Source organism: Lates calcarifer, unplaced genomic scaffold, assembly GCF_001640805.2.
Source record: "Lates calcarifer isolate ASB-BC8 unplaced genomic scaffold, TLL_Latcal_v3 scaffold_89_192, whole genome shotgun sequence".
In the NCBI taxonomy this organism is placed as follows: domain Eukaryota; kingdom Metazoa; phylum Chordata; class Actinopteri; family Centropomidae; genus Lates; species Lates calcarifer.
Window position 1 is genome coordinate 18,242 of NW_026118184.1, and position 16,166 is coordinate 34,407.

Below are 16,166 nucleotides of genomic sequence, written 5' to 3' on the forward strand. Positions count from 1 at the left end.
TAAAAGAAAAAAGTAGTCAGTTTCTGCTGCCATGTGATCAGCTAATATGGTTTCTGCTGATCACATTTGAAATTTTTCTGCCAAGTTTGGTTGTTATAGGCTTTAAAGCTTCTGACACAATGTTGTGTTTCTTATTGGGAAAAGAAGAAGAACGACTGAAACATTGCCAACAGGAGCCATTGTCCCAGAGTGGACAGAGTGTTGAGGAAACATCACAGAGGACATTATAACAGAGCATTGGTGTTTGGTCTCCAGCACAGTGGATTCATAAGACATGGTTGTTTCAGAGGGAGGGAAAGACTTTACAGCATGATTTGATATTAAAATCAGGTTGATGTGTTGGTTCTTAACGGAAAACTCATTATCAAACATTCATAGTTCTTGAGAGGCAGTTCGTGCTCCCTCCCACCCCTAACCTATGAACTGTTGAGTTTTGAAACCACAGGAACATTCTGTTGTTTCTAAAGAGTCTCGTCTACATTAACACATTTTCTCGTGTGGTTTGTTTCTGAGCTCAAACTGTCAGCAGCATCTGCAGCATCTAAAACACACAGACCAACACACAGTGAGAAAACTGACAGGAGGCTTTTTAAAAATAGTCCATGCATCAGTCAGAACATCTGTGGGTTTGAACCTTTTCTGAGTGTGAGAAAGTTCAACAGCTCCTGTGAAAACTGTAACGCTTATCACCGACTTTAACGAAGGTAAGAGGGAATTAAAAACACAGCATGAGGAAAGAGGAAAAATAAAAGTATCTCTTTTCTAGACCCAAAGCATGATGGGATGCTTTCTGCTTCAGGATGTTAATGAAGACTCCAACTTCCAGGTTCTGTTTTGGTCATTCCCACAGTGCATCAGTCCCATCACAATCAATCACTAATCAGTGTACCTGCACCTGGTGATAGATACAATGTGAGTTAGATCTGATAAAATGTTTAGAGCAACCTTCATGTCAGAGTATAAGTGGATATATAGACAAATATATATTACAAAATGACAGCTAATCGCTGCGTACCTCTGCAGGATGAGCACGAGCGTCACTGGAGAGACAAAAGAAACAAACATCAGTCATCGACTCATCTACAGGAATATATCAAACCGGAGTCAGTAACTCACTCAGTGTGAAGCAGAGAGCTCTGACCTCCATGATGTCTTCAGACTGAAACACAGTGATGTCGTTAAAACTTCCTCTTCCTGTGCAGGTTTTGTGTAAAGCTGATGTAAAAGCTGAGGTTAGACTCACTTTGGCTTCATGCAGCATCGTGGCTACAGGCCGTCTGTCTGTCTGTCTGTCTGTCTGTCTGAGGACTTCTGTTGTACGTCTGTCACCAAGTCTCTCCTGTTCTCTTTCTTTGACACACAGATATTCATTGAGTGCAGACAACTGTCACTTTAATGTTTTATTTTCGCCTCAAACACAGGCTGAGGACTGTAACTCTGTGACACTATGAGGCTGCAGAGACACAAAAACCTACACAGTCTGTAGACCGAGTCTGTAGATATCACATATGTCCTCCAGTCTTTATCTCCTTCATCTCCCTTTATCGCATTTTCTTCTTTCTGTTTCACTTTTAATCACCCTCACACACACACACACACACACACACCGTGGCTACAAGAGAACAATGATGTGTCCACCACTGTGACCTCTACACTCTTTATTAACAAACACTTCATTTAATCTGATGATTCTGCAACAAATTAACAAATAAACAACAGAGTAATGAGACAGGCAGTAAGAAATAAAAACCACTGATCATAAACACATAAACAAAAGGCAAAGTCCATGTGACGGCCAACCAACACCACAGGAAGTTAGTCTCTTCACCAGATAAAGGACACACACTGACAGTGGATTAAATGTTGAGGCTGTCATTAACAGAGATTTCTACTGATGCTGATTTTGTTTTCTAATCAAAGTGTACATGATGTGATTTACAGAACAGATGAGCTGTAGCAGTTTAAAAACATGTAACTGAATCTAATAAATTAGTCAGCGTCTCTGCAGCTTTAGAGTAACATTAGCTGCAGACAGATGAATGTAATAAGATGGTTTCTGTCATCTGCACATTTGATCGTTTGATTGAACCTAAAAATAAGTTGTACCTTTCATAAGTAACTCTGAAAGAATGTAAAACAATAATAAATGACATGAGTATACTGTATATAAATATTATACTGAAAAGACCTTCAAGTTCAACCTTATATTTGATTAGCAAAGCGAGCTAATGATTCCACACCTTCACACTCCTCATTCATTTTGCAGAGATTTGGTCATAAACGAAATGATGAATGATGAATTTATCAGATAACGGTGCGACGGGAAAAATTAAAGGATTATCAAAAAGACCAAATTCATCTGTTAGTTGACATGAGCATCATTTGTTGAAGCATGTATCTTCAGCACCATCGACAGCTAACTGTCCTCACCTCCATCATCTGTTGGTAATAAAAAAGGAACACGTGTAAAACATAAGCAGACAGATGGGCTTAATGTAATGATGTATGTGACGTGATGTCTGACCTCTCCAACGGGGTTTTTAAGTTTTTTCCAGGTGACCTTCGTTGGAGAATTGTCATTTCCACCACTTGAAACCTGGATCCGTCTGAACCTCTGAACTGTGAAGGAGAAAAAACCAGTAGTGTGAATTCAAACATTGAAGAAGAAGAAGAGAGCTGCATTAGTGAATAAAAACAAATGAAACTTACAGTGACCATGTTTCCAGCCTCCTTGGTCGACACTGGAAACTTGTATTTGCTACTCGTCGTGTGAAACTCAATATTTACCATCTGTATGAAGGAGATTCAATGATGAACGACAGAGAGAAGCTTCTTGTAGATATGAACTAACCTCAGTCCTACGCTTTAGAAACATCACACAGTACTTATCTGTACTCATCATTACCTCTTTGGACTTCTTTCTGAGACGAACAGAATTGCGACTCAGGTTGACCTGATCCAGAACAGCACGGCTGGTGGTTGGTACTTCCTGTCTGTCGGGGGTGGATGTCTGAAGGAGGAGGCAGAGTTAGAGCTGACTAACACTCAGTTACCTTTAAAGATCAAGGCAAAGGGACCTAACTCTAATAAAGCTGACTTACACGTGGGTGGCACAGTGGAGCAGTGGTTAGCACTGCCGCCTCTATCTCCAGTTCTGGGTTCGAGCTCTCATTCGTCCAGGACTTCTCTGTGTGGCCTCTGTATGTTGGGGTTCTCTCCGGGTTCTCCAGCTTCCTCCCATCGTCCAAAGACACGCAGGTTAACTGGTGACTCGAAATCACCTGTGAGCGTGATTGGTTGTTTGTCTCTGTGTGTTGGCCCGGTGATGGACTGATGATCTGTCCAATCAGTCCGACTTCCACAGCCTCTGCTGGCTCCGTCTGAGGCTTCGTCAGTGGTTTTCTTTCACTTTCTCTGTTGGTGTTCAACCAAACCTGAGTTTGGTTCCTTCTGGATGAGTTCGTCTTTACTCTTCTAGTTTCAAGCTGTTCATTCACCTCAGTCGCTGTTTGAAAACAACAGTAAATTTGAAGAAAAAAACTATTTAAATGAGAGAATACTGTGTTTTCTTTCTCAACCCAAACACTGATAAATTCATACAACAGCTTCTATTTAAACATGTCTGAGGAACCTGATGAGGATGGTTCATTTGTGACCTACTGGTTTTGTTTTGGCTCCATGTCCACACAGAAAAGGAAATCGCAGAAATAACCATTAAACCCAAAACAGCATTCATGCTGACATAGGCAGCCCAAGATGGAGACGATGGGGCCACGAAGAACTCATCTGAAAAGATAAAACACAACATGAGACCAGATCTCTGCCGTTAAAGCCTGTGACTGTGGTCACATGATGAATTCTACCTGGAACATGAATCTCTGTCTCTCTGGCCTGGTTGGTTTTGTTCTGTTGGACTCTACAGGTGAAGCTGTTGCTGTGTCTCTTCTCCACAGTCACTCTGCTGCTGACAGTATAGAGGTCATCAGGACCTCTGACTGTCTCTGTAGGTCCAGCAGAGAGGAGGTTTCCCTCACCGTCCAGCCACAACACCTCAGGCTCTGGATACCAGCCTTCAGACTCACACTCTAACACCACTGCACTGATGGATCTGTCAACCCCTACTAATGTGATGACAGGTGAGGAGACAGCACCTGATAATGAGAGAGATAAATGTAGATGGTGAAGACACTGACAGACAGCATGTGTTACCTGGAGATAAAGGGGGTGTTGGGTGTCGTGTCAGTTTACCTGTGGTGACTGGGAGGCAGTAGAGGATGAGGAGACAGACTCCAAAGCAGCTGCATGGACACATTTTCCACTGTGAACTGAAATAAACATTTTAGACACATTCAAGTCAGTTTAATTTCAGACTGAGTTCAGTTCTTCAGGGGAGGATTTTACTGTGTCTTCTCCTAAACTGAAGGTAGTCTGAAGTTCAGTGTATGACAATAAATGGTGGATTATTGTGATAAAATACGACAGGGATGCCAGCAGTGTCATCATGACACAACACGTTACTTTATCACATGTTACATGCTGCTTTCATTCAGTCACATATTTACTGGATTTTCATTTTTATTCAAATGTAGTTGTTCATGTTACTGACTCGACATCTCTCCCTGATATTATACTCTGATAGAAAAGTAACTCAGTGTCAGTTTACCTTTAAATAGCAGCTGTTACCTGCTCTGTCCACATTAACCTTGGGACTAATTGCAGCTTAATGGTTTTATAATCGTCAGGTCATAAAGTGAGTTGTGTTTTTATCTGTTTAAAGGTCCACATAAACACAGAAATTAATTAATATTTTTAGAGTTTAGTCTCTGATTAGGCTGAGCAGTGTTTTATTTTCTCAGAACATTTTTAAATTTAGTCACATAATTTTTTTATTTTTTATTTTCAGCACTTTAACTGATTTGCACATTAAAAAACACATGGACTATTGATTAGATGGAAATCAGGCAAATACCAAAACGTTCTTATAAAGTCACTCAGTTAACTCTGTCAGATGCAGAATAATGAATTATGACAAGAATGAATAATCGTTGTTGACATGCTGAAGCTGCCTGATCACATTAATCATTCAGGTATTCACTGCATTTCTCAGTGCAGTTTTTATATGGACTTTATTTAATCACAGATCAGGAGGTCGGTAACAAACTAAGCTGCAGATGTAAATACAATGAAGCTTTTCTCATTGAAACAGCAGTGACAAAAACTGGTAATAATAATAGTAATTGGTAAGAAAATCATGTTTCCAGAAGTTTCCAGTTTTCTTATAAAAAGATTCTTATTTCATGATAATCAGTCTGTTTTAGACTGTGATATTAAAATAACGTCAGCTTACCTTTACACAACGCTCTCTTCGTGTTAACCCTTCCACCAACTACAACATCATGACTCCACAGATTAATTATAAACTGAATGACTGTATTATGTTTCTAATGTTTGATTGGTCGAGTAACACCCACTGCTGCAATCAAGACGTGTGTTTTTAAAGATTAACCAGGGCTCCCATGTACTCAGCGCATCAGTACAACACAGCTTCTATTTAATGCCCCTTTCCTTCTTTTAGATCATGTGTATGTGTGTGTTTTTACTCACAAACCCCTAAATAACTGTAGAAACTCTAATACGCATAAAGCATGAATGAATATGTGACACACAGTCACACTATGAAATATAAATCTCTGGACCATAAAAAAGAAATGATTAATACTGCTCTCAATTTAATCATTTTAAATTTCATCTTATTCTGATGCTGTTGATCCACACACACACACACACACACACACACGCACATATATATATATATATATATATATATATAGAGAGAGAGAGAGAGAGAGAGAATCCTGTTAATTTCTTGCTCCATTAATGAACTTGGCCCATTTTGTCCCTCTTCATTCTAGTGGTATGATTGTTTTTGTTTTGTTTCAAGCAGTGTCTCTGTGTCTCGTAACAGTTTCACATAAACCTTCTTTCTCTGATCTAATAAATAAGTTTTTTCTCTCAATAAGTCCTTTGAGTTGTCAGATGTCTTTTTTCTCTTCAGTGACTGAAGCATCTTCATGTCCTCATCCACTTCTCTCTCTGCCTTATCAAGTAAAAGTTTGATTTGATTTCTCAGATTCTTCAGGCCAGTTTTCTGATCCATTAGTATAGCAGCCACATCTTTATCTCTGGTCCTCATCATGTGATTATTACAAATCACCTTCCCTTTTAATAGAGAAATTGTGAGAAATTAGTGACAGAAAAACAACATGAAAACAGAAATAACTGATCTGAAAAATTAGTAACAGCATGAATTATTTATTATTGATATTTTTATTGTTTTCTATCAACACCAAAGAAACATTTTAGAAATATAACACAAGAGAAAAATTAAATATTTTTTTAACTTACTTTTTTGTCTGCATCTCAACAAAGCAAAAATAAATATGAAGCCAGCAGTCAAACTGATGCAGGCAGGAACAATGGGGCAATGTGTTACCGCAAAATAATCGCCTGGAATGATAAAACACAGAAGAAAAATTCCACTCAAATTAAACAAGTCACTGTTTCAAATCTAAACAAGTGTTGGTTCAGAAACTATGTCTACCTGGAACATGAATCTCTGTCTCTCTGGTCTGGTTGGTTTTGTTCTGTTGGACTCTACAGGTGAAGCTGTTGCTGTGTCTCTTCTCCACAGTCACTCTGCTGCTGACAGTATAGAGGTCATCAGGACCTCTGACTGTCTCTGTAGGTCCAGCAGAGAGGAGGTTTCCCTCACCGTCCAGCCACAACATCTCAGGCTCTGGATACCAGCCTTTAGACTCACACTCTAACACCACTGCACTGATGGATTTATCAAGTCCTGCTAAACTGATAGTAGGTGAGGAGACTGCACCTGATGAGGAGAAAGGGAACAACATCCTTTGTATCTCAATTGTTCATGTTGGAATTTGTTTTGGTATGTTGGTACCAAAAACAGTGAGTAAACTAATAGAGATAAAAATGTTAAGTAGTAAAAAAGTAAAAAGCAAAAGGCAAAACGCAAGTGCTGTATATTTACAAAGAACTTAAAATAAATATAAAAAGAGTGCAAATGTGTGAGGGTGTTAGTGATAGTCCATATCAGAATGTTAAAATTCTGGCCTTTGGCTTGCAAATATGCATTCTCTATAAAGATGTAAGAGTTTAATTTTTGTTAATAATTATGGCTTTTATTATACTACTTTATCATTTATGTCAAAAGCAACCAAATTTTCCAACATCTGTGTTTTTAAATTCCATTTTAATAGGAGCTTTAGCGTAAAGATAGCTTGATCTGTTGACCAAGTTCAGTGCATTCTGTCAGTGACTGCTACTGTCATTATATCTATCACAAACTCAGACTGTCTGACTCACCAACAAGGAGCTGGACAGAAGCTTCTTTCTGTACTGAGGGAATTAAACATCTGTATGTTCCTTCATCAGACAGTTTCACTTTGAAGATTTTCATGGAGACGTTTCCATGTTCCATTTCATCCACAAACATTCTCGTTCGGAAATCATAAGATGGATTTTGAATCTCATAAAACAGTCGTCCATCTTGGTGAACATGGACATACTTTGGATGGACACCAGGTCTGGTCCACTCCACTGTCTCAGAACTGGCACTGATGGGAGGTTCAAGGTGACATGGTAGAATGACATCATCACCAAGAAGGGCTACAATTGTTTGAGTTGGACAAATCACCTGAAACTGCCCTGGAAAAAACATGCCACAATGCTTAACAACAAATCAGCAGCAAAACCGGATTTTCTTACATATTTCTACATTCACGTGGCTCTGACTCTGACAGATAAGGACTGTAAGAAAGAAGTTTAAAGTATGCTTTAAAATTTTGTTCAAATACAATGGATTTTTTTTTTGAGAAAATATAAATGCATACAAATTTAAAAGAACAAATAATTGCTCTAGGCAATATGAACTGAGGCTTAATACAAAATATAAATATTATATAAATAATAATAGCAAAAAAATGTATTATAAGTGATCAATCAGGCCATATGCAGTAAATAACCATATTTGGCACTTGTTAGTGACCAAGCTTGGTCAGTGTAAGTCCAATAGAAAGAATAAAGTAATTCAGGAAAACAGTATGCATTCTGTAAATATTGTATAGTCTGTCAAAATCTTATCACATGGTCCACCTACTGGGCCTGATCTTGTGGCTGATATACTTGATGTGCATAAAGGAAGAATGGAACTAAAATGTTCTCAATATAATACACCAGAGCTCATCCTTTAATCTAATACATGTACAGATTACTCAGACCATGTATTACAAATTGGTGGCCAGCACCCATGATAACAATAAGTTCTGTGAGCATGCTGTGGTTGCAGTTACTATATTGAACTGCATGTTGTTCAGCTCATACCCTTTCTGTACTTCCAACAGTCACTATATAGTCATTTTTGAATAGCTGTATTAAATCACATGTGACTGTTTCACCCTCTCTTCTGAAATTGTGTACGTTTATAAAGCATATATTATAGTTTAAGCTTACCTGTGGGACCTGGTAGACTGTAAAGGAATGACACCAAGAACCCAAAGCAGAAGCCGCACAGATTCATTTTTCTTTGAGTCAAGGAAAGTCACAGAAATAAAATCAAGGTTAGTCAGTATCATAAAATACAACATCTTATTGGGGGATGGAAATGTTACTGGTTGTTCTATTTACTTAGTTAAAAGTAAGAATACTTGAGGTAAAGAGTGTACATTATATTATGCTAACACAGTATCTTGTGTCACCACTTTCACTCAGGTCATTCAAGTCAAGTATCGCAGTCTTGCACTAACAGTCAACATGCTATAGCTGTCTGATTACATTCAGCCATTATGATAATTACTGCATTTAGACGACTAACTTCAATCTCAGCGCTGGTGTTTTTAATTAACTTTAACATCTTAACTTTCTTTCAGGGATAAACAAAGCTGCCGGTGTAAATACAATGAAGCTCTTGGAAAAAGCTGTGACAAAAATTATATTCATTATGATAAATTATTATATTACATTATACCATGTTTGAAGAAGTAAAAAAAATGATTATTATTTCATGCTAATCAATCTATTTTTGATTATGATAAAGAAGTAACGTCCGCTTACCTTTACAGAATGTTCTCTGTCTTTTAACCTTTAGACTAACCACAACTTTATGACTTCACAGATTAATTATAAACTGAATGACAGTATTATGTTACGAATGTTTCATTGGAAACCAACAGCTGTATTAAGAACGTTTGTATCTTTTAAAGATTAACTATTTTTTTTGAATAGGCACCAAGCCTTTGTATGAAGTGAAATTCTTGTTTGAAATCCATATAGTTCAGTTAAAAGATACAAGCTGGTTAAGTGTAGGAAGAAATTGTGGTCTGGTTTAAAATAGAAAAAAAAAAGAACACTGGAAGTCTAGTGGACAGCCCTGTACCTTGAAAAATTACGAGGGTACCCAGTGGATTAAAAAGTAACACAAAGGGGTCCTGACCAAGCACCCATTTCCGAAGACTTGGGGAGTGATACCTTGTTTGTTTGGGTTAGTTGTTGCACTGAGAAAATCTTATCTGTTGTTTCACAGCTTCTCCTTCTCTGATGACTGTGTATGTTTTTAGGCTAGTGTGCGTCACCTGAAGCTGCAAACCCAAGTGTGAACAGAGGGCTCTCACCTGAGAGGCCACAGAGACAATGTTGAGAAAGACACAATCACACTGTGAGCGAGTCTTCAAGAATTCAAAAACTGCATTATTGACACAAGTTACATATTGAGCTGAAGATAAAAAAAAAAAAACATTATGCTAGATGGCATTATTTTTGTTAAATCACACGTTTCATCTCTTTTAGTCTCTCATTTTTGTGTTGCTTGTTCATTTTTACATCTTATCTCAACAAAAGGCACGAATATGAAAACTGAAAACTACTGCAGACGGCAAACCTTGAGAATGACACATTTGATGATAAACAGTGATATGAACTGAGCTGTCAAGGCATCACTTGCTGTTTCAGAGTTTGGTCATAAGGTGGCAGCAGTGAGTTAGATTATTGTACTTCAACCAAAAACAGCTTGGCCTTTCTTTCAGTATTGCTAGTTTTGGGCTACTTCTTGTTTGATTTAATATTAGTAAAAATAATAATAATATATATAATATAATAATAAATATAATGTTGAGTGGAAAAGTTTGTAAATAGATTTTTAACTGTAAAGGAGACATGAGAGAAAGATACAGTGTGAAGTGAAAGGGACATGCAGGTGCTTTAGAAACAACAGGAAGTTAATTGTTTTACTTTCAACCCTTTTATCAACAGTTGCTCGGTGGCAGTTTATGGAGGCAATAAAGATGGGCTGCTTTAAAAACGTTAGCAACCAACTGCAGAAATTCCTTTCAAAAAATGGGTCAAATCTAAACACTAAGCCAATGTACACATATTTTTAAGATCAGTCTTACACTTTCTGAAGATATCGATGTGAAAATAAAAGTTATGCTCTCATGCTTTCTGTGATTGTTTCTCATCTGCTATTATTTGTTAATGTCCTGGAGCTCTAGTTCTAAATAATAATTCCTCAGTCATTTGTGACTGAGAAAGTTGATACTGAGATACTTCACACTTACTTGTCTCATATAAAGTCAAGTTTGTATTGCAGATTTTTTACAAAAATATTGTATATAATGTAATGTTTAGTCAGATAGTATAATGAAAAAAGGTGGTTTTATTGGTGGTTGTATGAGTGGAATATAACAAACATTAGTCCCGATAGAGCACTAACACACACTTTTGAAATGATTACATGCTAAAAGATACAGTAATGGACATGCACACATTCTTCATGTTGATATAAAATGTAAAAGACACACGTTAATCATGGCTGCAGCCATGGAAAAATTAGAATTAAAACACACATCTCAGTGGTTCCTAACCTTATTCTGTCATAGTCCACTTTCTATGGAGACATTCTGAAGATATTTGTGGGAAAAATTTGAGTGGCCATGAGGCACTCAGGCACACAAAACAAAACTCACATTCCAGTAACTGGAAAAATAACTTGAGTATCTGAAACACAAACCCCATGTACTGAAAATAAAGACAAAAAGAAATGGACAAGGGCCCCTCAGAAGACTCAGCAACAACATACAGTTTATACAGTTAAAGAAAAAAAACTTAAAGGATAATATGTTTTGAATAATTGAGAATAACTTTAGAAAAGGCAAAGCAAAGACAAATTTCATACTCAAAGCAAATGAAATACATTGAATACATTTAATGAAGATTTCAGGAAGCCAGTTCTACTTAAGAATCCTCCTTTTATCTTGTATTTGTAAGATAAGAAAAGAAGGACCTGTAGTAAAGCTACACAGAGGACGGTAGAATTTTATAGTTAATTATAATTACAGCTATAGCCTGTTGTTTACATTACATGCAAAGTGTTCATGAAGAAAAGGAATTAGCTGTTGGCTTATCCAAAGTGGTGTGGGCCACCCATTGTGACTTTCTTCCCTTTAGTGGTACATAAAGTACAGTACTGTACAGCACTATTAACAACTTTTATTTAGTCACACAGTGGTAATGGCTGCTGTACAGAACTGACTTAACTGAAATGTGAACATATATGTGACCAATGTTTATTTAACAATACTAAGTAGAAAAATGTAATTTTATGATTTGTTGGTGGATTTAGATAAGTAGGTAAGTATAGAGATAAAAGCATACTCTCAGAAAGTGTCAGTCACACTGAATATCATTTTCATGTCTGTGTTTAAGTTCATGTCTATGTAGTTTGCTCCCTCTCAATCTCTGAGGGACCTCAGTCTCAAATCTCTACCCTCTACTCTCTGAGTGAATTTACCTCTGATGGTTCTTTCTCTCCACCCTCTTTAATGTCAAACCCCTCCTCTATCATCTCTAGTGCTTTCTTTGCATCCATTAGGAGTTTTTCATGTCCCATCTGTTGGTCCTCCAACTTATGTTTAACATCTGTCAAGATTGTTTTCAGCTTTAAGTATCCATCTGCTTTGTTCTTAGTCTTATCTCCCATCTTCTCTGTTACTTCTGCATCCACTGACCTCATCTTCTTTTCCAGCTCTCTACTCAATTTCTTGTCTTCTTCCAGCTGCTCTTGTAGTTGTTCTATCCAGCACTTTATTTCTTTTTGAAGTCTTACCTTTTTCCTTCGTTTTGCCACAAGATGCTCTCCTCCCTGTTCATTTTCATCCTTATAGTGCCTCTTGATGTCTTTGCACAAAAAGTCTGAAACTTTTAAAAAACAAAGCACAACAGAAATGTTAAACCAGTTGACACTGAAACAAGTTCAATTAAGTTTTTTCAATTAAAATCATACAAATAAAACAAGAAAAATATCACTAGAGCGAATAGAATGACCACAGAACACGAAGGCTGACTGTTTGGGCCTCTTGAGCCACTGTTTGAAGTGATTTTCAACATTTCTTGTTGGAATCAATCAAATCTCTCCAAAGGAAAACAAAATGTCACAAAAGTACTGCAAAGAGATGTTAAAAAATCAAATCACAGAGAAAAGTAGTACATGAAGAAATAAACAACAGTGAAGAGACTCAAAGACAAGGTAAAAACCTTGTATATGGCTGGACCATGTATAGACATGCAAAATTATGAAGTCCTACCACCAAAGACAGCACTGTCACCTGGTACTAAGCTGGATTTATTGTTCTGCGTAGGACTGACTGGGAGCCTATGCCATAGCCTGCACAAGTGGCCTAGGGCCTAGTCCATTGAAACTTGTGCGCCAGTGTGTCTGTCTGCAGTTACACTGCTTTTGCAATTACAACACTAAGTGGTGGTGGGGGCTCTGTGGCACTGTGCGGAGTTTCTTCATGTGCTTAATGTTGGAGTTGAAGCTAATAATAATCTCTTTTAGATTGAGAGTAGATTGAGAGTCTGGTCCTATGAAGGACTGGTGGGAACCATTTCCATGTCTGTGCCCATGGAGCCATTGCCCATTGCTGGACATTTACAAAAAAACAGTAAGCTAAGCAAGTAAGATAAATTGTGATAAAGTGTCTCTTACAGCTATGTCTCCATTTCCATATAACACAGACAGCTGCAGTAATAACCACGGCAACAACAAGCAAGCCAATGGTGATGTGAAGAGCAGACGAAGAGCAGATGTTGAAGAAATCATCTGAAATCATAAAACACAGACCAACATTTCATGTATATGAAATTAGATCTCATCATTGTGAGCTAAAACAATCAATGTATACATTCATGAATCATACCTTCAACATGTATGTGTGCTTCTCTGGTCTGGTTGATGTTGTTCTGTTGGACTCTACAGGTGAAGCTGTTGCTGTGTCTCTTCTCCACAGTCACTCTGCTGCTGACAGTATAGAGGTCATCAGGACCTCTGACTGTCTCTGTAGGTCCAGCAGAGAGGAGGTTTCCCTCACCGTCCAGCCACAACACCTCAGGCTCTGGATACCATCCTTTAGACTCACACTCTAACACCACTGCTCCTGTGTCTCTGTCATTCCCAGCTAAATTAATGACAGGTGAGGACGCTAAACCTAGTGATGGAAAGAGGAGAAATTTCCAGTCATGTTTAAATGTAGAGTTTGCATGGGAGCCAAAATCAAAATAGTACCTCATTAGGCTTGACAACCTTGACTGAGCTGTGGTATCCTCATTAAAACACACATTTAAATGCACAACAATATAGTCAAGTGTGAGTGTGGGCTAAGACAAACAGTGGTTGAGTGCTGGATCTTGAATGCTAACTTTACATCTGGGTCTAATGTTTGAAGGCTAATATCAATAGCAGGAGATGTGATTTTCATTTGCTTTTTTTGTCCTGTTTGTTTTTGCATGTGTTGTTTTAAGCAGCAGTGAGGTTTAGTATGTCTCTCTATAGAAGCCTTCCCTTGGTGAAGTAGGGTAAAAGAAAACTATGATTGTTCACTTACCAACAACGAGCTTAATAGTGGATTCTGTCCTCAACTCAGGAATGAAGCATTTGTATGTTCCGTTATCAGAGAGTTTCACTCCTGAGAGTTTCAGTGAAATGTCTCCGAGTTTCAGTTTGTTGGTGGACAGTGATGTTCTTCCTTTGTAGGATGGATGCTGGTTTATTACAAGTTCCTCACGCTCATGCCACACATGGACAAATCGTGGGTTCAGGTCAGATCTTGACCACTCACATGTCATGGCAACGGCATCCGTGGCAGGTTCCAGGTGACATGGTAAAATGATGTCATCACCAATTGTCACCACGATTGGTTGCATTGGGACAATCACCTGAGACAGACCTAAGATTAATAGAAATGTTGTTGTCAGAAATGACAAACTTTGTTCACATCTGAAAATCTATACAAGCTTCCACCACAGGAGCAGCAGTGTAATGTAAAGTCTTTGCACTTGCACTTGTCATAAAATGAGAATGAAAACTGCATGATTCCTCTTGATGTGCATAAACACAATCTTTTTTGGCCCACCCACTCCTTCAGTCCAAATGCACTGAAGTTGGTGGAGCCATCTGGGACAAAAACAGGGTCCTGTGTGTCTATTGGTAAGTGCTGATCAAAATTTAGTATTTGTGGGACAGCTACTGAAGATTTGTTTCCAGTTTCTTTTTTGAAATAATATTCACACAAATAACCTGACTTGAATATAAGCTCAGTCAGTGCAGCCACAGACATGAGATGTTGTGGTTAAACAACATTTGACCAAAGCTTTGAGGGACTGTACATATATTCATCAGATTTCATGATAAAGATTAATGTTAAGTCATGGTTTCATAGAACACAAGCTGTAAATAACGCAAAAGAGTACAGGACATACAGTATCAAATACAACAATTAAATCACAATGGACACTGTGTACTGCATTCTCTAAAAACGAGGCAAAAATATTGTATGGTGGATTAAATGTGCAGTTACTGATGTGTTTGATAAGTGTATTACCTGCACAAGATCGTATCAGAAGAAGAAAAACTGCGTGATGGAAAACAAAAGCACTGAGGGAACGGAGTTGAGGTTTAAACCAAAACATCTTGAAGATCTGTACGTTAAAATAACAAAAAAAAAGCATGTTATCCCATGCAACAAAAGAACATGTGAACAACAAGAAAAAAAAAAGCACAACAACCAAATGTCATATACCATACTCATAAAGAGGTTGTACTTCCTCATTTATAACGTGCAGCGTTTTAAGGTCATACATATTAGGAGCCCAAATCACTTGTCAAAGTGGAATCACACTAAAATGTGAAACTAACTAGTGGGTTGTAACACTATATATTTTCCTCAACATATGTCCTAAGTTGTGATAATAAAGGGCAAACTAAAGTGAAAACAGAATAAAACAATATCTGACCTACACAAGCTGTTACTTCTGTGTTTGTTAATATTAACAGACAATGACTCTGGCATTTCAATACAAATTAATTGCTTGGGTGTCCAATTCAAACTTTAACAAACTTTGCATTAGAATTACATGCATAAGCAACTGAAGGGAAAGCAAACATTTCCAAACTTCACATACCTGTTGTCTGCATCGAAGCCGCAGCTCACCCACTCACCTGAAAGTCAGATAAGCTGCAGGGTCAAAGTCCTGAAATAAAACTGTGCTTTACAACGGTTTTCTGTCAGAGGAGGAGGTGTGTATTAATTTCCAGATCCTCTGTTGTAACCTTAATGTATGCACAAAAATCATACAGTCCTGTTTTACTTTAGACCTTTGACCCTGGATTACAATGTTCTTAAAACTCTTGTTTTCTATAGTATCTGATCATGGCAAACTGGTTACATGGTTAACATGAGGGAAAGATTGTGTTTACACTAAAGAAAAACACACATCTGGTTGCAGACTACAGCCTCCTGGCATGAATGTCAGACTCTCTACAAGCGTATTCACCACTTTAACCTCTACACCCTCACTTTCCCCTGAAAAAAAATAATAAGTAAACAAACCTTTAAGACTGTGATGCAGACATTTATAAAATTGTGGTAAAAAAGGGGTGAAATGTTTCAAATGTTAGCCATAGATTTCTATGTAGGTTATAAACTAAATGTTAACTTTCGCAGATTTTTATGGAGAAAATACAACTGTGGGCCAAAATACTTTTTATTTATAAGCTCCAATTTTACAGGGAGAGGTTCAATGGCTTTTATTGC

At 37.6% G+C, this 16,166-nt stretch overlaps 1 protein-coding gene across 1 annotated transcript; it reads right to left on the minus strand.

Annotated features, from left to right (window-relative positions):
• Positions 1–1,650: 1,650 nt before the first annotated feature.
• On the minus strand, positions 1,651–15,582 carry LOC108885218 (uncharacterized). Its single transcript, XM_051069667.1, has 16 exons — positions 15,535–15,582; positions 14,955–15,051; positions 13,959–14,300; positions 13,275–13,562; positions 13,064–13,177; positions 11,848–12,273; positions 9,668–9,692; positions 8,536–8,606; positions 7,390–7,731; positions 6,602–6,889; positions 3,661–3,786; positions 3,102–3,505; positions 2,906–3,010; positions 2,710–2,790; positions 2,525–2,619; positions 1,651–2,439 (listed from the first exon to the last, which is right to left on the minus strand). Exons 2-16 carry the CDS (start codon positions 15,040–15,042, stop codon positions 2,436–2,438), a joined length of 2,799 nt encoding a protein of 932 aa, XP_050925624.1. The 5' UTR covers positions 15,043–15,051; positions 15,535–15,582; the 3' UTR covers positions 1,651–2,435.
• Positions 15,583–16,166: the final 584 nt, after the last annotated feature.

Coding starts and splice junctions, on each gene's coding strand:
- LOC108885218 (XM_051069667.1), bottom strand. CDS start 15,042: ATGTTTTGGTTTAAACCTCAACTCCGTTCCCTCAGTGCTTTTGTTTTC. Junction 6,890..7,389: donor TTCTGTCCAGCTCCTTGTTG/GTGAGTCAGACA, acceptor TCTCCTCATCAG/GTGCAGTCTCCTCACCTACT. Junction 2,620..2,709: donor AGGCTGGAAACATGGTCACT/GTAAGTTTCATT, acceptor TCTCCTTCACAG/TTCAGAGGTTCAGACGGATC.